General features: G+C 34.2%; 1 protein-coding gene across 8 annotated transcripts in view; it reads right to left on the bottom strand.

Moving 5' to 3' along the window:
• Nucleotides 1–25,106, bottom strand: part of LOC150086883 (uncharacterized) — a 791,472-nt gene that overhangs the window by 140,679 nt on the left and 625,687 nt on the right. For 7 of the 8 annotated variants that reach the window (XM_090371653.1, XM_090371655.1, XM_090371651.1 and 4 more), the window contains one exon: nt 13,555–13,605. The exons of the other annotated variant lie outside the window; for it this stretch is intronic. In XM_090371653.1, the coding sequence (XP_090227779.1) occupies nt 13,555–13,605 (51 nt within the window). The remainder of the gene's footprint in view (nt 1–13,554; nt 13,606–25,106) is intronic. 8 annotated transcript variants of the gene reach the window in all.

A 25,106-nucleotide genomic window follows, 5' to 3' on the forward strand; every position in this document is an offset into this window, starting at 1 on the left:
TAATGAATTTGTGCATTTTTTAAACAGTATGACACAGGGCTTACTGCAATATGGATCTGGACCTTGGAAATAAGAGCTAAAAACTGATCAGGTTGAAGCTCCAATGAACTCACACAATCTCGACTGTGAACTATTGACTGAGAATAGTAGAAAGGAACTGTATTACAATCGCAATAGGAACAGAGTTATAATTCAGAAAGGAAGCCAAGTAGAGAAAAGTTGTGTGAAAAGATTTGGCTTTTCAGTAGAAGAATAAAAGCAAGAATAACACTCAAAGAGAGAGTATGTATATGTTTTGATTAGTCAAACTTTTGGGGAAAAAAAAAAAAAAAACCCAGAAAGGTTTGTAAAGCAATTTTGATGACAATTGAACTAAGAATTGGAATTGGTTAATTTTTTAGCAATTTGTTTGAGAAAGTCAGATGATAAAGGTACAATTCTTAGTAAAATGCTTGTGCAAGAGACTTAGAATACCATATTTAAGAGTCTATTAGACTCTTAGAGACTTACCATATTAAGAGTCTATTAGACTCTTAGACTTACCATATTTAAGAGTCTATTAGACATCCAATGGGGAATGCCTTCCCAATTTTAATTAGATGCTCTTAATGAAACAAAAACTGAATTCCATCACAGACATTATCATAAAAATAATCAATGTAACAGTTCAACCAAACTGAAATCAGATATGTTTCACCAGTTGGAATCTGAGAAAAATTGGTTAAGAGATGTCCAATCTACTGATCTGAAACAATGCAATGATTTTCCTAAAAATGTGTAGTCAGATGCATTAATCTGTGTAGCGATAAAGCACTCTCTCTCTCTCTCTCTCTCTCTCTCTCTCTGTAATGCATTAATTTGATTGTCTGGAAGCAGTGTGTTGTGGTCCCTACATCCTGTGAGAACTCTAGAGATAGGAATAGAATGCCTGGTTGTGTTTATGATGTGGTAAGCTACTGGTTCTTAGTTTTATGGCTCATGGCTGCAGTGCTGGCTATTATCCTCAGCGCTATAGGGGAGCATCAATGATACAGCATAGGAGAGCTGATGAACATCCGGCATAAAAAAAAAGAACTGACTTCTCAGATTAGTGATTCATTCAATTATATTCAAACTTACAGTTATGAAAAATTGGTATGCCCACCATTTTAACTGCAGGTAGGCAATCAGCCAGCCAAAATTCCATAACAGACAGTGGCCCAGCACACATCCAAGATTCTACATAAGAGTGCAGCAGTGTCCAGCCTTTAGAAGGGAACCATGAGGGGAATTATTCTAACAGTCAGGAAACCAGTAAAGCTTCACAGAAGTTCGTCACAGCAGAATCAAACATCTGCCAAGACCTGACCCTGGACTCTGCACAATGCTGCAACAGCACATAGCATCAAAACGTTAGTGACAGTGGTTGCCCAGGCCCTTTGAGACAACTTGTGAGAAAACGTTTAGCACATATTTTGTTGGTTGGAGATTAATGACTGAAACTTTCTCTACCATCATAAATATAGATCCAGTGTTACTCAAGTTATTTTTGAAGCAATATTTTATGGTTTTCACAAAGCATGAAAGAATCAGACAGATGCAGCACAACCCTGTTTCTAACTTTTAGTTTTTCCTCAGGTATGCTGCATCTCAATGCCTCTCCAATATTTCGATTGCATTAGATTACCATTCTAGCTCATCTGTTTTCTAGATGTAGAGTAGTATAGAAAATAGAAATTGTAGAACACCCTTCCACTTTTATAAACACAAAAAAAAAAAAAAAAAAAAAAAACGCTCTAAAAACACCCCGATTTTTCCTTAAAATTATTCATTTTCCTAAAATAAACTACAAAAATTGAAAAAATTAAAATTATTTACATTTTTTTAAGAAAATGACGTAGGTTTAAGCAAAAAATAACTGAAAAGTCTCCCTTTTTAATAAATTAATTTCTTTCTTTCTTTATTTATTTTTTTTTGGTAGTTGTTGGCACATCGGCTTCTGTGGCCATAATGCAACTCCCAAGGTTTTTGCAGTACTTTGATCCAAGCCCGAGGCGGGATTCAAACCTGCGACCTTTAGGTTGCCAGGCAGGCACTTTACCCACCCGGCTAGCCCAGTCGGCTTCTTTTTCTTATTTTCTGCTTTGAAATCAATTATACGAGCTTTCTTTTTTCCCTATTTTTTCTATATCTTTATAAATTAGTTTCATTTTTATTTTATTGTAATCTTCAATATTTTTATGTGTTATTTTGCGATTGACTCTATCTGATAAAAAGATTTTAAATTCATTTATGTGAACAATTACTTTATCTCTTTTTTCTGTTTTTATTATTTGAAATTTTTTAATTGAATAATGTACATTAAGATCTAGGTCTTGTAATTTTTTGAATGGAATAGACTGGAACTGCCCAATGTTTTGTAGCCATTTTATTAGTTCCATTTATAAAAACACAATTTTTTTAAAAATTTTTTTCATATAAATTTTCAATTATTTAAAAAAAAAATATGCAAAAAAATGTTCTTTTTATAAATGGAAATAAAATTCTGCAAGAAAAAAAATGCAAGTGTAAATTCACTTACACATTCACCCGTATTATAGAGATTGTAATAAAGCATATCAAAAAGTTTAGTGTAGGTTCCCTGAAAATATTTGTTTTGGTAAAAATAAAAAAAATTAATAATACAATGATAAACGTGACTCAGTAATACTCTGAAATATTATAGGTGCAATAGTAATACTATACTCAATAATAATTACCCCCTAAATGGGCCCCCAATAAGTGGGCTCCTATTTGTGCTGTGCAGCTAGCTAACAATAAATATGCTTCGTGGGAAAAAAATATTATTCATAAACAGTAAATTTTATCATAAACATAACTAAAAAACTTACATTTTTACTCAATTAAATTTTTTTCTGTTTTGGGCAGGAGGACAGTAGGCCCCCTTTCAGTCGTGGGCCCCCATGCACTGCATTGGCTGCACTGATATAGTTATGCCACTGAAAATGAACCTGGTATTCCTTCATTATTTAAGTCTCTTATATTATATATAATAGGCTTAGTCTTTAAAACTTCAGAAATAACAAATACTTCCTCAGTAAAGTTAGGTATATAACCCATTATCAACACACCTTTGTATTTACTTATTCTAACCCTATCATCAATATGAAATTGAGTTGAGATTCTGATAATTCATTTTTGTAAAGATTGTTTTTTTTTTTTTAATTTTCAGTTTTACTTGCTTTTCTAGGTTTCATTTTAATAGATCTATGATAAGAATTATTATAATTTGAAACTAGTTGGTATTAGTAATGGCTGCATGGTGTAAGGAAGCCTATGGCTGATACTGCACCAGCCAAAAAAATAAAAATAATTATATAAAATAACAAAAAATACATAAAACAAAATAATAAGAATAAAAACAAATTAATAATAAGAATAAAAACAAATTAATAATAAGAATAAAAACAAATTAATAATAAGAAGAAAATTTAAAAAAATAAAATAAAATAAAAATTAATAAGAGGAAAGGAAATGGACAACCTATGCATTTCCCTCCTCCCTTAGATAATTATCCAGCTGACCTTTGAATTTCCTCAGACTGTCACCCATGTAGGTAACTTATTCCAGTAATTTATAACTCGCTGGCTAAAATAAAACTTCCTGCAATCCAGTCTAAACAACACCCAACAACCCACATACTTGAAGTCTTTTCTCACATGGATGTCCTTTTGCAGATCTTCCCAGGCAAGTTACCCGTCATTGAACCCTTTCAAGAAGCACAATGTCTTTCTTTAGGTGCAGTCTCCATACCTGAACACAGCATTCCAAGTGTGGTCTAACAATAGCCTTATATAATGGGATTATGACATCCTTAACTAGCGATTGTTCAATAAATCATTGACAGGACACCATAGAAGGTGTCCTATTGTTTGTCTAATACATCCATCCACTTCCTAGTATTATAAGCTCTAAAGTATTTCCATATATTTGTTTTCAGAGTTCTATTAAATCGTTCTATTGTTTGAGCTTTTGTTTCTATATTCTCAGTAGTAAACCAATCAACGTTATTTAAAAAAAAAAAAAAAAAAAACTGTTGTGTTTGTTTATTTATAAATTCTGCATCTCTATCAGTCTGTATTTTTTTAGGAATTCATTCTGCAAATATAATCTCAAAAGATTTGATATCTCATCATTTGTTTTCTTCTTAACAGGTATAGCCCATGCATACTTAGGAAACATATCTACGACTCTTAAAATGTAGCTAGTGTTATTGTTAAACGATTTGCATTCTTGCATATCAACTAAGTCTACTCGAAACTAATCACCTATATGAGTAACATACACTCTGCTTCTCTTAAATTTTCTTTTCACAGGTTTATGTTTTGTTTCATCTGGCTGATGTAAAAATTCTTTTATTTCTTTTATGGGTAAATTTGTTTTCTTTGTAATTCTAAAATACCTGAATAACCTATTAAAAGATTACAGTAAGTCCCCGACTTACGTAAGCCCGAGTTAAGTAACTTCGGACTTACATAAATTTTTTTCGCTCAATTTTCTTTTTTTTTTCAAGGTTGGAAAATTTAAAACAGTAAAAAAAAAAAATAAATAAAATAATAATAATAAATAATCAATAACAATGAACATGTCACGCACAAATGAGATACAGAGTAACAAGCTTAAAAAATAGGAATGAAAAGAAGATTCTGAAAATTTATTTGTTTTTTTATATAACTGAAGATTTCAGTGAAGGGGACACACATTTCACCATAATAATGTAAAAACCCAAAAAATTCCAACTACTGGTATTATCGCAAATGCAATAAGTTTGAGTTTACTACCTGTTTTCTGTTAGTGCAATTCAATAATGAATTGCACTTACAGAAAAGCCCAATAAACTGGAAACTGCAAATTGTCTTTATTGTTTTATGGTAGTGACCAGAACTGGCCCCAGGTCTATCAGCAACCTGTGTGAGATTTTTTGGTGTGCCCTCTCCAACTTCCTATTAAGTTTATGCATTATATATATTTTTACTATTAACTGAAAAATACTTATTTTCTTATTTTAAAAAAGAAACAATGTATGAGAGCCCCTGAAGGATAGAATCAAATATATTATTTAGAAAATAAATAAATTAACCACATTTTGCAATATAATAATGTTATATATATTATAATATAAATCATATCAACAAATAAAACATAGTGTAATTATTTAATATAAACCCCAATCAGTGAATCTGCACCCCCTAAATTTTGGCACCCTGTGTGGCCACAACACTTGATTGCCCCTGAAGCTGGCTCTGGTAGTGACCTCTAGAAATGGGCTTTAGTAAAATGTAAACATGTGAGATGATAATAGTGTGTATTCGCTTTAAGCTTAAGTTCTTTACGGAAAATTTCATTTTGATTGTTACAATTTTGCCAACTAAGAGAATAATAAATCTACCAAGAAAAGGAAGGCGATTGATTGGGATCAGAAAATTAAAATAATAAGGATGCATGAAAACAGTCAAACATTAAAAGTATCGTGTGGAATTTAGATTTGTCAGTGTCAACAGTGAACACAATAATAAAAGACAAACACAGAATATTAGTGAAAGGATTGGCACCAATAAAGTCAACTATAATAACCTAGGCTATGAAATATCAGTTTTAACAACACAATAACATGCATTTTTTCTTCCTTCTATGTTTCCTTTTCTTATGTGCCACTCCGGCTACCTCACCGCTGTCCCCAGATAAAGTTTTTAATTGAACTAATTAAAAATATATAACTACTTTTATATATATATATATATATATATATATAACTAATTAATTTTAAAATATATAACTATTTTCTTCATTCTTTTGGGGATATTATGAGGTTTTTGTAATTTTGGTATATCAGTGATATAGTAGCAATATTTTATTAGTCATTCCCGAGTTACATAAAACTTGACTTATGTAAGAAGTCCAGGAACATATCTCTTACGTATGTCGAGGACTTACTGTATAATACAGATTCTTTAAGCTATCATTTTTAAAAAAACACTTTTCTTTGTTCCACATACACTACAAATACCTTTAATTATATTTCTTCCAGTCTTTGTTTCTGTTTGCATAACATTATTAGTTTTTGTTTGAGCTTTATAATTTAAGCAGTAAATGTTCATTGTATTTATTACAGAACAAATTTTATCAATTCCTATTCTGAATCGTTTTTTAGTTTTAATTATAGGCTTAATCATTCATCTACCTACACATTCTTCAAAAGTTGGGTTTTGTATAGCATCTAAATCATTTAATAATTCTTGATCTGCTATAGGATGTTCAGTCGTATCTTTAGTTTTACTACATGCAATATCATGTTTCTGACAGCTTTCATCAATTCTATTAATTCCTTTATCTCCTCTAGCTAATCTCTCTTTTAATTTTGTAAAAGATCCACAGTAGTTATATTTTTTACCTGTTACAGTTCTTAAATGCATTTCTTAAATGCATGGTAGATTAACCTTATCTTGCAACCAACTAACTATATCACTTCCTACTAATTTCTCATTAAAATCACTAGGTGTCTGAGCAAATAAATACAATACATCATAAGATGATTTATTCTTATTTCTAAGTTTAATGTATTTCATATAATAATAAGTGCATAAAACTGAATCCGATTTTTGTAACTGACTTGAGTTATATATTATTTCTTTATTTGAAGTTTTTAAATATTTTTTAACTTCTTCTGGTGAAGGAAACCCAAATGAATCAAAAAAATTCTACATATTTTGGGTTTTTATTATAATAACATACCCAGTGAGTACCATTTCCTGTAACTGAATCTAGTTGAACAATACCACTTTCAAATTTAGTTATTTTATTAGGTAGAGTTAACTCCAGAAAATATACCCTGAAAACCTTTTACATTTTTCTGCAATTTGCTATATCAAAATTGCTTAAATGTTTTTTTTTTTTTTTAACATCCTTCAACAGATTTAAATGGTTTATCTCCAATAAACATTCCTTTACCACTTAATTTAACTACAACTTTAGTAAACCCTATACTGCTTAATGGAAATAGAGCTCCTTTATCTATAGCAGGTAATAGAGGTAATAAAAACTGAAAAAAGCCTCCAGTTTATTGTAACTGAGGTTTACTTAAAGTAATATTACATCCCTTTTTGTGATTTATTAATATGATTAATTTGAATCTGAGTTAATTGTAAATTAGAATTAGCGGGTTTAGTTTCATCAGTTCTTATTCTTTATTTCAGCAGTGTTTATTTTTGTCATCATCATCATCAGCCATTTTCAATCCACTGCAGGATGAAGGCCTCTCCAGCAACTTTCCAGTTCCTTCTGTTTTGAGCACTGGCCATCCATTTACTACCCAGAAACTCATGAATTTCATCTATCCATCTCCACCTTTGTCTTCCAGGTTTTCTTCTAGCTCCTCTTGGATACCATTCTGTTATTTTCTTAGTCCATCTGTCATCATGTCTTCGAGCTATGTGTCCTGCCCAAGACCATTTTAGTTCTTTAGTTTTGATCAGAATGTCCTTTACTTGAGTTTGTTGCCTAATCCATGTGTTTCTCTTCTTATCTAACAGTCTGATTCCCAATATGATTCGCTCCATTCTTCGCTGTGTACTTCTCAGCTTCTCTTCCATTCTTTTGGTGAGCGCCCAAGTTTCACTTCCATAAGTCATGGTGGGGAGTATACATTGATTCATTATTTTACATTTCAGACAAAGTGGGATATTGCTCTTCAGTATGTGACTATATTTCCTGAATGCTATCCATCCAAAATTTATTCTTCTCTTGACTTCCAGCCATTTATCATTATTACAGCTAATGACTTGTCCCAGATAAGTATATGACTCCACCTTTTCAATTACTGCTCCTTCAATCATTATTTCCCTTTCTGTGGCATACTTGTTCATCATTACTTTTGTTTTAGCCATATTCATCTTTAGTCCAAAATCCTTACTAGCTGTGCATAACTGATTACGATTTTCCTCTAATTCGTTGGGATCGTGGCTTATGACCACAATGTCATCTGCAAATCGTAAATGGTTTAGGTACTCTCCGTTCACATTGACTCCTTTCTGCGACCAGTCTAATCTTCTGAAAGCTTCCTCAAGGGCAGCAGTAAACAGCTTCGGAGATATTGTGTCTCCTTGTTGAACTCCTTTCTCAATTTTAAATTTCCTACTGTCTTTGTCTAGTCTAATAAAGGAGGTAGCACTCTCATATATTTTCTTCAAAATCATAATATATGGGGTATCAATGCCTTGTCTTTCCAGTGCCCAAAACATTGCCTTATGCTGTATGGAGTCAAATGCCTTTTCATAATCCACATATGCCAGGCATAATGGTGTTTTATATTCATTTGCTTTCTCCATTAGCTGTGATATTACATGAAGGTGATCCATAGTTGAGAATCCTGTCCTAAAGCCAGCTTGCTCTTTCGGTTGATTCTCATCAAGTATTCTTACTAATCTGTTAGTAATGACCCTTGTGAACAACTTGTAGATGTGGGATAACAAGCTAATTGGTCTATAATTTCCAATTTCTGATTTATCTCCTTTCTTATGCAGCAAAACTATGATTGCATTATTCCACTGCTTAGGTGTCACACCTTTTCTAATGCACTTTGTGAAGAGCCTTGCCAGTTTTTGTGTTATGTCTCTTCCTCCAAATTTTAACAACTCTACAGTAACTTCATCTTCCCCCGGGGCTTTCTGATTCTTCATTTTCTTCAATGCATGTTCTACCTCATCAGGAAGAATATTGGGTATGTCGTATGTGTTGCTACTTTGCAATCCATCTTCCCCACTGCTGGCATCATTCCCCTGCTCCTGGTATAATTCTCTATAGTAGTCTTCTGCTATTTGAATTATGCCTTCTCTGCTGTTTATAAGTACACCATCGCTATTCTTCAGTTTCAGTATCATTTGTCTTTCTGTATTACTGCTCATGGCTGCTGATTTAATTCCTTTGTTTTCTCTTAATGCTTGTTCTACTTTTCTTGTGTTAAATCTTCTTATGTCCTCTCTGAGTCTCTTTCTAATGGCTTTGCATAACTCAGTATACTCAATTTTCTCCCTGTCAGTGTTTTTCTTGCTTTTCATTTGTCGTCTTCGGTTCATCATGACAAGTGTTTCTTGACTAATTTTTTCTTCTTTGGATTTCTTTTTCCCTATAGGTTTCTTGGGCTTTATCACTTTCAAAAAGTTGTAATATTCCTCGTCGATATCTTGGTCCTCAGCAGTCTGCAGAAGCTCATACTTGTTTTTAAGTTCCAGTACATACTGCTTTTTCTCCTCTTCTGTTATCTCAAAGACCTTTGTATTATTTACTCGAGTCAGTTTTTTCCTTTACTTTCCTACATCTATATCAAGTGTACATCTTACCATTCTGTGATCACTTCCAACATTTACCTTGTTCAGGACAGTAACATCATTCACAATATATCTTCTGTTAGTGAGGATGAAGTCGATTTCATTAGTAGTTAATCCATTTGGACTCTTCCATGTCCACTTTCTGTTCACCCTTTTCTTGAAAAAAGTGTTCATTACTGACAATCCTTGAGATTCTGCAAATTCCACAAGTCTTTCACCTCTTTCACCAATTCCAAAATTTCCTATTGTTCCCCTTTCTGCGCTGTTTTGTCTTTTTCCAACCTTAGCATTGAAGTCTCCCATAATAATAGTGTAGTGGGTTTTATGCTCATCTAGAAGACTCAATTTCGGTATACATTTCTTCAACCTCTTCATTATCATGGCTCGAAGTTGGTGCATAAATCATTATAATCTTTAGCTTGTATCTCTTAGAAATCTTGAGTATTAGTCTTGACACTCTTGGTGATGTACTTTTAAATTCCAAAATGTTTTTAAAATCTTTATGGACCAGAAACCCAACTCCACCTTCACTCCTTTCACTGTTTCCATTGGTGTACAGCAGATTTCCACTTGATAAACTTATAAGTGATTCTTTCTTCTTCTTGTTTCAGCCAAACCGATGATATTCCAATTCACATTTTCCAATTCCTTTTCCAGCTCTAATATCCTGTCTTCACCAATGAGTGTTCTTACGTTATAACAGGCCAGGTTCAGTTTCTGTGCATGGCAGCCTGGTCGTACCCAGAGATTCTTAGCACCCTCTGCTTCCACTCTGATCCTCTCGCTGCCGTAAGAGGGAGAGTGAAAGCTGCTGGGGACTGAGGGCCATTTGTTTCGTTGTGCTTTCATGTGCTGGAGGGTTTGGTCTTTTCCTCTTCACGCTGACCAGGCGTCTTGAAGAGAACCACTCTACACGTTCGTTGCCACCTAAGTGACGTAACAGGGCTTACCATCGAGAAGGTGTGCATGAGTGGATTTTAGGGAGGCAGGCCAACCGGACTTCTCCTAAATCTTCTGTAATAGAGAGATATTGGATCCATCAGTGTTTTAGGCTGAGTGTCTGATAACACACAGGATACCTGTTCCCCTTTAAGCCCCGTTTATTTTTGTATGTGCTAGCAATTTTTTTTTTCTTTTGATTATCATATAAGTATGCTTTATAAGATTGATATGTCATTCATTCAAATTAAATTAAGATGTAATTCATACAATTGTCTATGTTCATTATTTTTCAAGAAAATATCTAGAATTTCTACAATTTGATTTCTTAAATTAGTGTTATTATTTCCAGCTCTCTTTGATGCAATACTCATTTCTAATTTGTCATAGAGTTCATCCATGCTTGAGTATACTAATCCTGATCCTTGATATTCTAATGCTGTTGGTATTAAGCTAATAATAACCTTCTTATATTTTCTTAAATCTTAAATTTCTTGATTGATGAGATTCTTAACATCAGGAGACTGATTCTGTCTTTTCTTTCCACCTAAGGATTTTAGTTAGCAATTAATCTTTTATTTATTTCTTCTATTTCAGATGTTCTTACTGTTAGTATTAATTCACTAGGCATCTTTAATTCATTGGCTTCTAAATTGATGAGAAACTCATCACTTTAGATTTTTTACCTTTTAAGGTAGATAAGCTAAGCTATCCTTAGCTATAACTAAACTATCTTTAGTTACAGCTAAGCTATCCTTAGGTATAGCTTCAACAGCTTTAGCTATACTTGTAAGTATAGCTTATTTGTAACTGGTTTCTGAAATTTCATAATATCCTTTGACAGAAGTCCTTCTTCTAGAAGTTTGCTTTTATTATGAGCTTTAATATTTTTTTGCTTTTCTGCAATAGACTTTGGCAGTCTGAATATATCAGCAGGATTATTCATTTATAAAAAAAAATAATTATTAAATGAAAAATGCACCTATCACAAATTACAAAATAGATGAAAAAAAATATATTGAAGTGCATATATCAGCACCAAAATGGCCTTTTCATCTATTAGTTTGTGGTCCTAGTGCATCTGAAAAGACTAATTTACTAATGAATTTCATATTTGATTATTTATTTATAATGAGCTATATACATTTATGCAAAAGGCCTTAGTGAATCAAAATATGTTTATTTACAAGAGATCTTTGAACAGCTACATGATATCATCAGAGAAAATTATAAAACTGAAGACCCTATCATTGCTACTTTTGAATCAGATATTGCAAATATGATTGATACTGATTCACTTTTTTTTTTTTTTTTTTTTTTTTATGTAAACCCCAAACACGAGAGGTATTAGAACCTATAATACTTAGTACCCTGCTTGGGTTGGAGGTTGAGAAAACGAAAGAAGATATTTGTTGACATTGGACTTGAACTTCTGTTGGTTGTAATTTTCAGGAAATATGTATGAAGGAAGGTTGTTCCAGAAAAACGGCAGTTGAATGAATAAACGAGGAAGATGGAAAATTGGTTCTGTGAGTTTGAAGTTGGACAGTAAATGGATGTTGGCTGTTGGCGGCACGTGTTCAGACTGTTTTGAAAGAGAGAGCGGGAATTACAGAAGCCAATTCAGAAGAACAGTGCCCATGGAAGTATCTGTAGAAGAGGCATGCATCAGAAACAGTATGTCTATGAGACAGCGGGTGGAGAGACCCTGTTAGAGATGAATCATTAATTAACCTAACTGCCCTCTTCTCAATGGAATCAAGAAGCCTGAGAGAGGTTTTGGGGGCACCAATCCAGATGTGGGAACAATATTCCATGGTAGGGCAGATTTGCGATTTGTACAGAGTGAGCAGCTGTTTGGAAGAAAAGTAACGCTGAGAGCGAAAGAGAAAACCAAGTTTTTTAGATGCAGAGGAAGCAATATTTGTAATGTGCCAAGAAAGATTAAAAGTCAGGGTAATTGCCAAAAGAGATATATCATTTTGCCTAGAAATCGGAGTGTCACTAAAGATAAGCATAGGAGCAGAAGAATCCTTTTTGCGAGATATAAGACAAGACTGAGTTTTAGAAGGGTTGAAATCAACTAAGTTGTCTTTGCCCCACTGGAGAATTACCTGAAGATCAGCATTTAAGGAATTGGTAGCAGATTTTCGAGAAGTTGAAGCTGATTGAGCAGGACAAGGTTTCTCAAAATGGAAAGTGGAATGCAATGTGCTATCATCGGCAAAACTATGAATAGAATTTCCAGTCAATGGAAGAAGGTCATTAATATACAAGAGGAAAATAGTGGGGGAAAGAACTGAACCTTGGGGGACACGGCATTAGCGGAGAAGTTAGAAGACAGAGAGCAATCTACCATCACCCTCAGTTAGCGATCAGAGAGAAAACTGGATAACCAATTAGAAAAAACAGTTGGCAAACCATAAGATGGAAGCTTGTTTAGAAGACCTTTATGCCAAACATGATCGAAAGCCTTTGAGATGTCAAGAGCAACTACTTGTGTTTCACCGAACCTTTCCATTGAATTAGTCCATAAATGAGTAACATAAGCCAGAATATCACCAGTGGATTGACACTGACGGAATCCATACTGGCGATCATTGATCAGATGGAAGGTTTCTAGGTAGTTTAAAAGTTAGCAGTTAATTGATTTCTCCATTACTTTAGAAAGAGTAGAAGTAATTGCAATGGGACGATAATTGGATGGGAGAGATTTGTCAGCCTTTTTAGAAACTGGCTGGATATGAGCAAATTTCCAAGCAGAAGGAAAAACACCTTTGGAATAAGAAAGTGAAAAAAGGCAGCCAAAGAATAGGAATAAGTTCAGGAGCACAGGTTTTGAGAACAAGTGGAGAAATATCATTGGGACCTGGAGCTTTCTTAGCATCAAGATTCTTCTTGATGCTAAGAATGAATGGAAGAGATGGGGAAGGGTTGACCGGAACTTAGCTCTAGAGACTAAACATGGATTCCACCACTTCAAGCCTCCAATAAGCAAAGTGGTGGTATTTCACCGGTTGATGAGAGCCATCTACCACCTAGAAGAGAGTCATCTCTCTTCTTGTTGAGAGAGTGTTGAGCTGAGTTGATGAGAGTCATCTACCACCTATCACGATCAAACTAATCAAAATCTTATAATTTTTGATGATTTTGTTACTGAAAAGAATCCAGATAAAATAATTGAATTATTCATTAGATGTAGAAAGAAAAAATGTTTCTATTATATATTTAATGCAGAGCTATTATGTAGTACCTAAAGATATTCGTCTTCAGTGTCATTACTTTGCTGCATTTTTTGCTTTTCCTAATAGAAGAGAAATAAATTAGATTAAAAATGAACATGCTATTGAACTGAGTAGTACACTGAGTGGATAGAAATCATGGGATACCTACCGAGTAACAGGTAGGCCTCATTTTGCCGAGATAAGGGCAGTTACATGACGAGGCATTCAGTCCACTAGTTCACAAAAGTGGTCCACAGGTATTTCCACCCATGCTTGCTGCACCACTGTCCATAATTCCATTGTATCCCTGGGTAGAGGATCCAAAGCTAGAATGGACCTTTCCACAGCATCCCAAAGATGCTCCACAGGGTTCATGTCTGGTGAACGTGGAAGCCATTCCATGGTGGTAAAATCTGCGGAATGCTCTTTAAACCATGTCCTAGTCACCACTTGTGGGGGAGGTGCATTATCCTGCTGGAAGAGTACTGTGAGTGCATGATGCCATGAAGGGATGCAGATGATTTGCAAGGATGGACATGTAACTTGGACCATTCAGAGATGCATCTAGATGTACCAGAGGTCCCAACGTGTGCCAGTTGACATGCCCCAGACTATTACTCACCTGCCTGAACAGTTCCTTGTTGATATGACGGGTGCATAGCTTTGTGCGGTTTCCACCAGATATGCACCCCGTCTGCTCAAAATAACTGGAAACGGGACTCATCGGACCGGGAGACCCATCTCCAATCATCCAAGGTCCAGTGCTGATATTCTTTCGCCCAGTTGAGGTGTAGATTCCTGTGTCGTGGTGTTAGAAATGGGACTCTGGTGGGTCAGTGGCTTCCATAACCTATTGCGACTAACAATCTCCTGATGGTCTTGGTGGAGACATTTCTGGCACCTCCCTGGTTGAAGTCAGCAGTGATTTGTGCCATTGTCGCTCTATGGTTGGCTGAAACAATGCGAGACAGATGTCGACGACCATGTTCATCCACCACCTTTCTCAGCCCACAGCGCTATCCACGATGAGATATTATTCCAGAAATAGTGTATTCCGATTCAATCTTGATACTGTAGAACGGGGATAACACAATTTCTGTATCACCTCCTCGATAGAGTGACCCATGCGTCGGGTACTCACTATCCTCCCTCTTTCAAATTCAGTTAACTCATGAAGTTTGTCAATACTGACATCGAATTACCATCTACGTGAATGCAGTGAACCTATATACCTGTCAAGCGGTTGGTTCATCCAATAGCGAGAGGGGTGACAGCGCTGCATTGCCCAGAAACCAGGTATCCCATGAATTCTGTCCTTTCGGTGTAATGCATTCATAAACTTATTTATGAAGCTGTTAAAATGGTATAATTTCTTTTTTATTGGTAAGGTTACTGGTGAGAAGAAATTGAAATATCAAATAAATTTAGATAATAAATGGACTATTTAAGTAAGTTAGGAACTATATTTAGATTAAAAACTAGTGAAGGTGAAAGAGGACCTCCTAGTACAGGATTTAAGTTAGATGAAAATGGTAATTTTAATATTGATAATAAGCAATTGAAGAATACAAAAAAAATCCTGAGCATGATAGATTCAACAACTAAAAAAATATATAGATGAGAATGTTACTCATATTACAGAAAGAATGCAGAATGAAGAACTTATTTTGCAAAATGACCTCATTAATCTTAAAAAAGATAATCAAAAATTAAATAGTGAATTAAACAGCTACAAATCAACTGTAAATAAAAACGCTGATAGCATAAAGTCGAGTATTGATTCATATATCAAAGAAGACAATGAGAAATTCAAAATTTTAAATAATGACATAAAAAGTAATAAAGAATCACTTACAAAAGAAATTGATAATGTGCAATCAAATCTTGAAACTTATATTGAATCAAACAGCAAAAATGTACATTCTCTAGATATTGATATCAATAAAAAAAGTATACAAATTTGTATATGTTAAGTGAAAAACTACAAAATAAAAGTAATAAGCTTGAGAACAGCATAAAAGTATTAGAAAACAAGAAAATTGATAAAGAAACTTTAGATAAGTCTCTGAAGTTAAAAATGGAGAATGCATTAACTCTTAAAAATAATATCTATGATGCAAATAGAAAAAAAAAAAAATTGTAAATCCTCCGGAGGATCCCAATGATGCAGAAAATAAATCATTTTTTGAATATGCTTCAGTTTCTTTTATACCTTTATCAGATGCTTTTAATGCAAGGAATAAAAGAATAATTAAAGTAGCTAACCCTCAAGATGATGACGATGCTGTTGATAAAGCTTATATTGATGAAATAAAATTTAGTACACAAAATGCTACATTATCTATTTCCAATGGGTCTTATGATGCAATGGAAAAACACATAATTAACATATCCAATCCCAAATCTGATAAAAATTCTGTAAATCCACAATACCTGAACACATATTCTATCCCATCATTTGTTTTACAAAAAGATTTCCAAGTAATTAACTGAAATGCATAATGGTGTTTTATTAGATAAAGATACAAAGTTACTGATGACATGGATATTAAATTAATAATTTATTTTCAAAGTAGAGAAGAATTCTTTCAGTACATTTAAACAATTTATTGGAGAACAAAAATTTTAAAATAAATTAACAGAAGCAAGCAAAGAAAAGACATTGAAAATTGAAGCTGCATCACTTTTAGGCTATGTATTCTCATATCTTAAAATTAATAGAATTAAAGCTGTTGTAGTTTTTTTAATTTCATCGATTTTACCATGTCAGACATATATATGGCTTTCTGCTCTATTTACTTATGTGCTGATAAAAACTATTATGTGTTGTTTATCTCTCCTTACTGCAAGACTAGGTATAAAACAATGTTATCTTTCTTAAGTCTAAAATATAAAAGTTTCTAAAAGATTTTTTCACAAAAACGTTTTTCAGTACAAAGTGTAATAGTCCTTACAATATGTACTTATATTACAATATGAACTTGACAGCCTTGAAACTGATAAAACCCAGTTAGGCTCCATTCTTGTTTACTTTTAGCACTGATAAAAACTTCTACATGTTGGTATCTCGCCATACAGTAATGACTAGGTAGAAACATTTACAGACAATAGTTACTAAATTTTTATAGAAGTAAATGAGTGAAAATATATCAGAAAAAACTGTTAATTTGTTAGGAGAATGTGGTAATGTGCATTTATCTAATGTAGTGAATAATAATGGGGGTACTTGGTTAGTTTCTAATACAGAGAAATCAACCTCTCAAATTTTAGAACTAATTAGTTCTAAAATTCTAAAACAAACAGTAGAGTGTTTGAGATTATATTCAGATATTCCTTTTATCTTTGATAATTCTTATGAAATTGCATTAACTAAGTTAAATTCATATTATTTGTGGTTTAACGTCAGTAATCAGCATGATAATAATCACTTAAAGTATTTTATTAGTCGTGAATGGAAATTAATATTGTTTCCTAATGGCATTTATGAATTAGATTTCTTTGATGATTATTTGACACTTTTTTGATTCAGAAAAACCGCCTATTGTTTTTGATAGTAATTTGTCTGCAGGGAGATTCTTAGTTAAATTAGATGAAAATTATGAAATTACCTTTTCAGAAGAGAAGTTCTATATTGCTTTAAGGGTTTGAACAAAGAGTATATAAAGACAAAATAAATGAGGGTAAGTATACACCTAATATTACTTTTGGAGTAGATAAAATATTAGTACATTGTCCAATTATAAAAGGAGCAAATGATAATGCATGCAATTTGATGCAATATATAACTTTAAACTTATAAGCTATCCATTTGCTGCTATAATTAAAAACCTAACCCACCAGTATATTTTCCTCACAATAAAACAACATTTAATGAAATGGTTATTTCACTAAGAGATGAATATGGAAGATCAATTAACTTAAACGGAGAGATATACAGTCGGATCTCCATATTGGGGAAAATCTGTACTCTCACCCAAATAGCCCCAGATGTTTTCTACAGATGTTTTGTGTATGCCTAAACACTTACACAACCATTTACAATTAACAGAAAAATGTTTAAAAGGTTTTAATTGTGTTTTACAATAATGAGTAACTATATATAAAATGATGCCTTAATACTACTTACATAGTTAAACTTATGGGAAAACTATGGTTTATTTACACCAATATTATATAATTAATTTCAACCCATAACATATTATGCCTTGTGCATTTAGTCTTCTAAATAATGAGTAACATTTTAGACCCATGTTTCAAAAATACCGTATCAAAATTTTATTACATAGTTCAGAACAAGGCATGCACCAGGGTATTCACCACAGGATTAAGTACTCCTTAATAGTATGGGTTGCAGAAGCTGGAAAAGAAGTAGGGTGGGCTAACATTCAGGAGTACGAGGAGTTTTAGGAATCAATGTAAAAATTGTGCTTTTCAGGAACACTGTGATGGGAAGCTGCTTGTTTTGTTTGAACTCGTTGAACACAGCTGTGTATGGTGTTAAAATATTTACTCGAAATTCATTGCACGAATCATGTTATTGTTGTATTCGAAGAAGAAGACCGCTAGGCGTTTGCCGTCGTGCATTGCCTGCGCTAGGTTTTCCAAGTCAAACTTCTTCTCTTGCCATGATTCTTCCTCAACCCCATCCTCAGAGTTTGAACAAACAAGCTCCCAAGTTCATCAACCATTAGTGTTGTTGCTTGTCCATCAATTAAATCGTTGATGTCCTCCTCTAAATCCTCAAAACCTATTCCTCTAAGAGCTCTTGTGTTGTGTGTGTGCAGAAAATTAGGGAAGGCTTTGTCATATGGCCTGCTGCATTGCTGCAAACCAGCGTAACCCGATCTCATGCTGCCTTGAATCCTGGTGTCTTTTTCTTTTCGACGGCTATACAGGTGTGCTGAGGCATCTTCTTCTTCTTCCAGAATAATGCTGTCTCACTGGCATTGAAAACTGATTTTGGTTTATATCTCTTCTCCTCGATGAGCTTCTTGAGTTGTGCAGGGTAGGCCTTAGCAGCCTTGTGATCAGAACATAATCCTTACATTACGGAGTGAATAATGCCTCTTGAATTTCTGGAACCAGCCTTTGCTGGCAACGAAAGTGGTTTCTGCAGTGCTGCTGGTATAGGAGGTTGCTGCTTAAATCTGTTGGAAAGAATGAGGGCCTTAGCAGACAGCATACCAATGTTCACAGGCAATTTGTTTCTTGTGCTGCTCTTTGATCTAAATGAACAGCACATTCTCCATTTTTAAAATCACTTTATCATGTACATAAGCCACATATTTAAAATAAAAATAAATAAATTTTCTGTTTATATTCCAGGATGACCAAACGGTCAGAGGAGTTCACAAGATAGACAGAATACAAGAAACAGCACCATATTCAGCAGTCAGCGGCTTGAACCCTGGTCACTCAAGGCATGTGTACTTATGCACCCGCGTGCCTTACCACTAGGCTACAGCGGCCTGTCAGTATTCCACCAGTTTGCACTGCCTCTCTGATCTCAGTTTCTTGTTTCCTTGTGTATCGTACAGTACTTTCGTTGATATTAAACATGCGGTTTATGGCCGCATATGTGAGCCCTTCTCAACATTTATCTTGAATCCGCACTTTCTTGTTCAAAGTCATCACTTTCTTGGTCCTTTTAGGCTTTTGTCCATTTAGAACGCATGGGTATTCATATAATCACAGTAATATTTTAAGCACAAGTAGCCTAACGCAGACACACAAAACGCACAGCGGTCACAAGCTGTCCTACTCGGATGGTGCTCACTGCAAGACTGAGAAAAAAAAACTATTTATTAGGTCACACAGAATGTTAAATTCAACCATCCATGTGTATTGCATCTGTAAATTGCGTGTGTTCTCTTGTCGATTTGCCTGCTTTGCTGGAAAAAAACCCCAGGTTCCGGAGGGTTTTTTGTTCCAGGTTCCAAGACAGACTAACTCTGCCATGGAGTGAAAAAAGCCCATAAAAGTTCCTCGCGTCATCAATGGGATTCGAACCTCGGCCTTTCCACCAAGTGTGGGGAGGACGGTGATGATACCACTGTGCTACCTGTGCAGACTGAAGACACGCATGCCCCACCATCACTCAGAATGAATGCAGCAACCAGTAGCCAAATTTTTAGTATGATAAATTTTGCAACCGCCAACGCGAAAACACGAATCCGCAAACACAGATCCAGTGAATATGGCGACCCGACTGTATCTTATGTATTACACATACGTAAAAAGTACGATGACCTATTATATGAGCTAATTAAAGAAGTTAACCTGATTTTAAATAAATGTAATTAAAATAAATGATTCTTAACAGAAACAGACAGTTATATTACGAAGCTCGTCCTCGAATCTATAAACATATAACTGGAAGTGGTATTATATTTGATAATACCGCTTCCAGTAATTAAAGGATTAATAATGCTTGGTAAGGAAGGACTTGAAAAAGTTAATGATAAAGCTATAGACATGTTAATTGATAAAGGTAAATAACTGATTAACAAATTAAATGATAAAAACAAAGCAAGGCTTGAAAAGCTATTACAGGATGGATGATTGAAATTACTCAAGTATTAATTTCATATTAAACGAAAGTAGAACATCATATGTGGAATTTACTTGAACAACCTCTTATAGCTATATCAACTGAATACTATGAATATCATCATTATCTAGAAAGAAATGTAAATGTCAAGGAGCTTTCAAAATATATAATTTTGGTGCAAGATTTTGATAAGTATTTTTTCCTGCATGGAGGATACTTTCATATACAAGGATGTATATATAACCCTGATAATACTACAGTTAATTAAAATGAAACATTAGAAAAGAATGATTTTTAATATTTTTTCAAGGATGCAACTTATCATAATAATAAAGCTTCACCTGATATCTCATATGTTGGTAGAAAAACATTAGTTGAAAATTTAGTGAATTTCTGAGATGATTATTCCAGATCTAGTGCCACTGATATTTTTTGGTATCCTGATACCTCAAATACTTTAGTTTTGAATAGATTTAATGGTACTACAGATTCATATAAAGACTTGACAGTTGCACAAGTAGCCTCAAAAATAAAAAATAATAAAAACTTTATTAAAGGAGTCTGTAAATGACTAAAATTGACAAGAGAAAAAAAAAAAAAGGAAAAAGATAAGCCTGTATGTTTTTGGTTACCACTCAATAAAGTTTTTGGGTTTTGCAGATGTCAAAAAAAGTTCTCACAAGAGTTGAAATCAGACCTGAGTTATATAGAAATTCAGATGAAAATATATTAATTATTATTACAGAAAATGATAAGAAATATAAATTTCAATTAGAAACACTATCTTTATGGCTTCCACAAGTTAACCCTCATTAACCACAAAGTAAATTTTTACAAAATATATCAGAAAAAAAACTATTAACTTGTTACGAGAATGTGGTAATGTGCATTTATCTAATGTAATGAATAATAATGGGGGTACTTGGTTAGTTTGTAATACAGAGAAATCACCCTCTCACATTTTCATAATGTTTCAGAAATCTGACAGGTTTGAAAATCAAAAACAAAATAATGATTTTTGATCATTTGATTATTTATTTGGTTTTTTTTTTGTTTTTTTTTAGGAGCATTAGCAACTAAGGCCATATTGCTCCGGTATATGCGGTCATTCCCTGACCTTTCCGCATCCTCTGTATTTGGTGGTGACGGGGTTGACCCCGGTCTAATCAAGAAGCTACGCACTGCTCCTTCCCACCTGGCTACGGAGGCGCCCTTGATCATTTGAATTTAGCATTGTGATATGATGAGGTGTCACGAAAAAGGTATCCATATGAAGAATTTAGAAGAAATTATGAAGAAAATGAGTATGTAAGATTATATACATGTTTTTTAGCTGCAGGAATAAAAGATATCTGTTGTGATGATGGTGTAATTGTTGATTATTTTCGGTTCAAAAGCATATCCAATAATACATTTTGACATTAGCAAGCATTCTCATTATGATCAACATCGAATCTATAGAAGTTTTATTTAAGTGAAATTAAAAAAACAAATTGAAAATTATCGAATATACTGTTTAATTTTATCTGAAAAGGAAGAAAAGTTACAATTATTGGATAAAAAAGACAGTTGTTATTTAACTGAAAAATTCCTGAAGACTTTATCTACTCATTTTACAGTATTAAACCTAATACTGTAAAATGAGTTGGGATGAAGTGCCTAGAGTTCCTACCCTCTATGACTGGTTAGCTAGACAAATTAAGGATTACTTCAAATGGAATATTATTTATAAAGAACAAAAAAACTCTCAGAAAGCTTTATAGAAGAAAAAATTGACTGGAATCTAATATCTACACATCAAGCTATATCTGTAGAGTTTATTAATGAACATGCAGATAAGTTAAATTGAGAATTTATTTAAGTTTCAAAGATTATTTTAAGGAATTTATTTTGGAATTCAAAGAAAAACAAAACAGGAAAAAAGTAACTCAATTTTGAACTCTTATTAATACTTTTATTCTTGAATTCACTGATGAACTAGATATCAAAATTATAACTAAATATCAACAGTTCTACATCTACATTCATACATGAGAAATTCTGTAAGCAAGGGGAGGACAGAAGTTTACTAAACTCTAACAGGGAGCTAAATGATTTTGTAATAATGGAGGGCAAAGTGGAGGAGGAATTATTGAAGTTGTTGTTGTTTGTTGGATTTATTGGTGCAAGGGCTACTAAGGCCATAATACCCCTATTACAATCTTATTTGGTATATAATTGTTATATTAAAAAAGAGGATTCAGATCAGATGATATTTGTTTATCATTCTCAGAAAGGTAAAAATGTCATTAATATCTTGTCGGTCTCTGAGGATCTGCTGTAAGGTAAGTCTATTAGAGGAATATAGATGTAAAGAGAATGCTGTTTGTCATTCCCTCAAGTATAATGGGCATTCAATGATAAAGTGCTTTACTGTGAGTTGAGTTGACAGTTGCTGCATAGTGGAGGGTCATCCTGAGTGAGTAAATAACTATGAGTTAAGTGGGTATATCCTATTCGCATTCTGGTCAGTACTACTTATTCCTTTCTATTGTCTCTTAGGCTTGAAAGCCACTGCTTATGATAATTTTTAATCTGGAAGAGTTTAATGCTTTTTTTTCTCCTGTGAAATGGATAGCCATTTTTTTCTAACAGTGCTATGTATGATGTGTTTGAAATCTGTGTAAGATATCTGGATGTCATGTGACTGGCATTCTTGGCAGCAAAGTCTGCTTGTTCATTTCCTACGATTCCAGAATGCCCAGGTATCTAACAGAAAATTATTTTTGCCTGTTTGCAAGAAGCTGCATTAACTTTATTCGATTTTTTTGTAGTAACGGATGACTGGAAGTAAGTTTACACTGAAGAGCAGATACAGCATAAGAAATTGGTGTAGATGATGGTTTGAGGATATAAAGACTGTTTTACATTCTCTAGAGCCATCAGGATAGTATACAGTTCTGAGGTGTAAGTGCTGCACTCCAAAGGGAGCTGCTGGGATATTGTAATGTTCGGTAGAACTGCAGCTGCGCCAACTTCACTGTCTGTCTTGGAACCATCAGTGTAAATTTGGGTAAAACTAGAGAACTGAAAAGAGCGAGTAGCATGGATTTGCTGAATACTGAAATTTGGAAGTGCACTTTTTCCCCATTGTTGAAAATGTTGGGCAATATTGGCCAAGGGTATTTGCCATGGTGGCGTAGTCGTGCTAATATCTAGAATTATGTTATTCATATTTAGTTCCTAGCACATAGTTAAGTTTTGTAATCTGATGCCACATGGTTTATTCTGCAAAGGTTTATTTGGTACAAATTATGCCATTTTGGGGTGAATAGATACTGCCTTATAAAACGATGTGGGAAACTTCTGATTTTAGCTGCATAGCTTAATAGCAGAGCATGCCAATGAAGGAATAGAGGTGGTTCGTGTGCTTCCATATAGAGACTCTGAACTAGCTTGTTTGTTTGTTATTTGGTTTTTAGGAGCATTAGCAGCTAAGGCCATATTGCTCCAAGGATATGTGGTGGTCATTCCCTGACCTTTCCGCATCCTCAGTATTTGGTGGGCACGGGCTCGAACCCCGGTCTAATCAAGAAGTGTGTGCTACACACTGCTGCTCCTGCCCACCTGGCTACGGAGGTGCCACTCTCTCTCTCTCTCTCTCTCTCTCTCTCTCTCTGAACTAGCGATGTAGAAAAGCTCCCAGTGCAATTCGGAGAGCATTGTGATGTACTGGGTCGAGCCATTTTAATGCACTTTCTCTAACTGAAGCATATGCAAGAGATCCATAGTCTAGTCTGGATCTTATTAGCGACCGGTATAAGTGTAGTAGCATGTATCGATCTGCACCCCATGACATAGTAGAACTTGCCCTGAGGAGATTCAGCTTCTTTAGACAGGTTGCACGAATATGCTTAATATGTTCTAAGAAACTTAGTTTTTTATCCAGAATTGTCCAAAAAAGCTAATACTCTGTTTAAAAGTAATTGGATGAGACTCAAGGTGTAAATCTGGAACAGGATGTAAATTCCATTTACGGCAAAAATGAATTGCTGTTGTTTTTTGTTTTGAAAGTCTGTATCCGTTATTCTTTGCCCCCTGAACAAGCTTGTTAATTGTGCCTTGAAGCTGCCTTTCAATAAAATGCATGTTTTGTGAGTGGCATTAGATTGCCAGATCGTCGGCATACAGATATGTTTCAACTGTGTCAGGAATACATTTGGTAATTGAATTAATCAATTACCAAACGAAGAGTGTGACACTAAGCACAGAACCCTGCAGGACCCCTTTTTCCTCGCACAAATGTTTGCGACAGAGTAGAGTGAAATCGTACCTGAAAGGACCTATTGCTCAAAAAGTTCCTGATAAATTTCGGCAAATGACCTCGAAGGCTGGATTTATAGTTTGTTTGTTATTTGGCTTTTAGGAGCATTAGCAACTAAGGCCATATTGCTCCGGGAATATGCTGTGGTCATTCCCTGACCTTTCCGCATCCTCCATATTTGGTAGTGACAGGCTTGAATCCCGGTCTAATCAAGAAGTGTGTGCTACGCACTGCTGCTCCTTCCCACCTGGCTATGGAGGTGCCCCCTGGATTTATAGAGATCATGACGAATCCAATATTGCCAGGGTGTATAGAAAGCTTTTTCAATGTCAACACATACCATCACTAGGTGCGTGCTCATTCCTGAGAAATGCATTTCGAATGTTTCCTTCAGCTTTGACCATAAGGTCAAGTGTTGATCTGGTTCTTCAAAATCCATATTGATTTTGACTTAGTATGTTTTCATTCTCTGGTTAAAGCTATTGGTCGGTAATTTGCTGGATCTGAATTGTCCTTTCCTGGTTTTAGGAAAGCTAATACAATAGAATGATACCGGCTGGTAGGATAGTAATCTTCATTGAAGATTCTATTATACAGTTTTAGAAGAGCAGAATTGGATTCTTCACTCAAGTGATATATCATAGCATAGTAAACTCCATCAGGACCAGCAGCACTAATCTCCATCAGGACCAGCAGCATCTTGCAAGTGCACTATGTAACTCTGTCAT

Source organism: Mastigoproctus giganteus, chromosome 4 (genome assembly GCF_048544385.1).
Source record: "Mastigoproctus giganteus isolate SK-2022 chromosome 4, ASM4854438v1, whole genome shotgun sequence".
NCBI classification, from domain to species: domain Eukaryota; kingdom Metazoa; phylum Arthropoda; class Arachnida; order Uropygi; family Thelyphonidae; genus Mastigoproctus; species Mastigoproctus giganteus.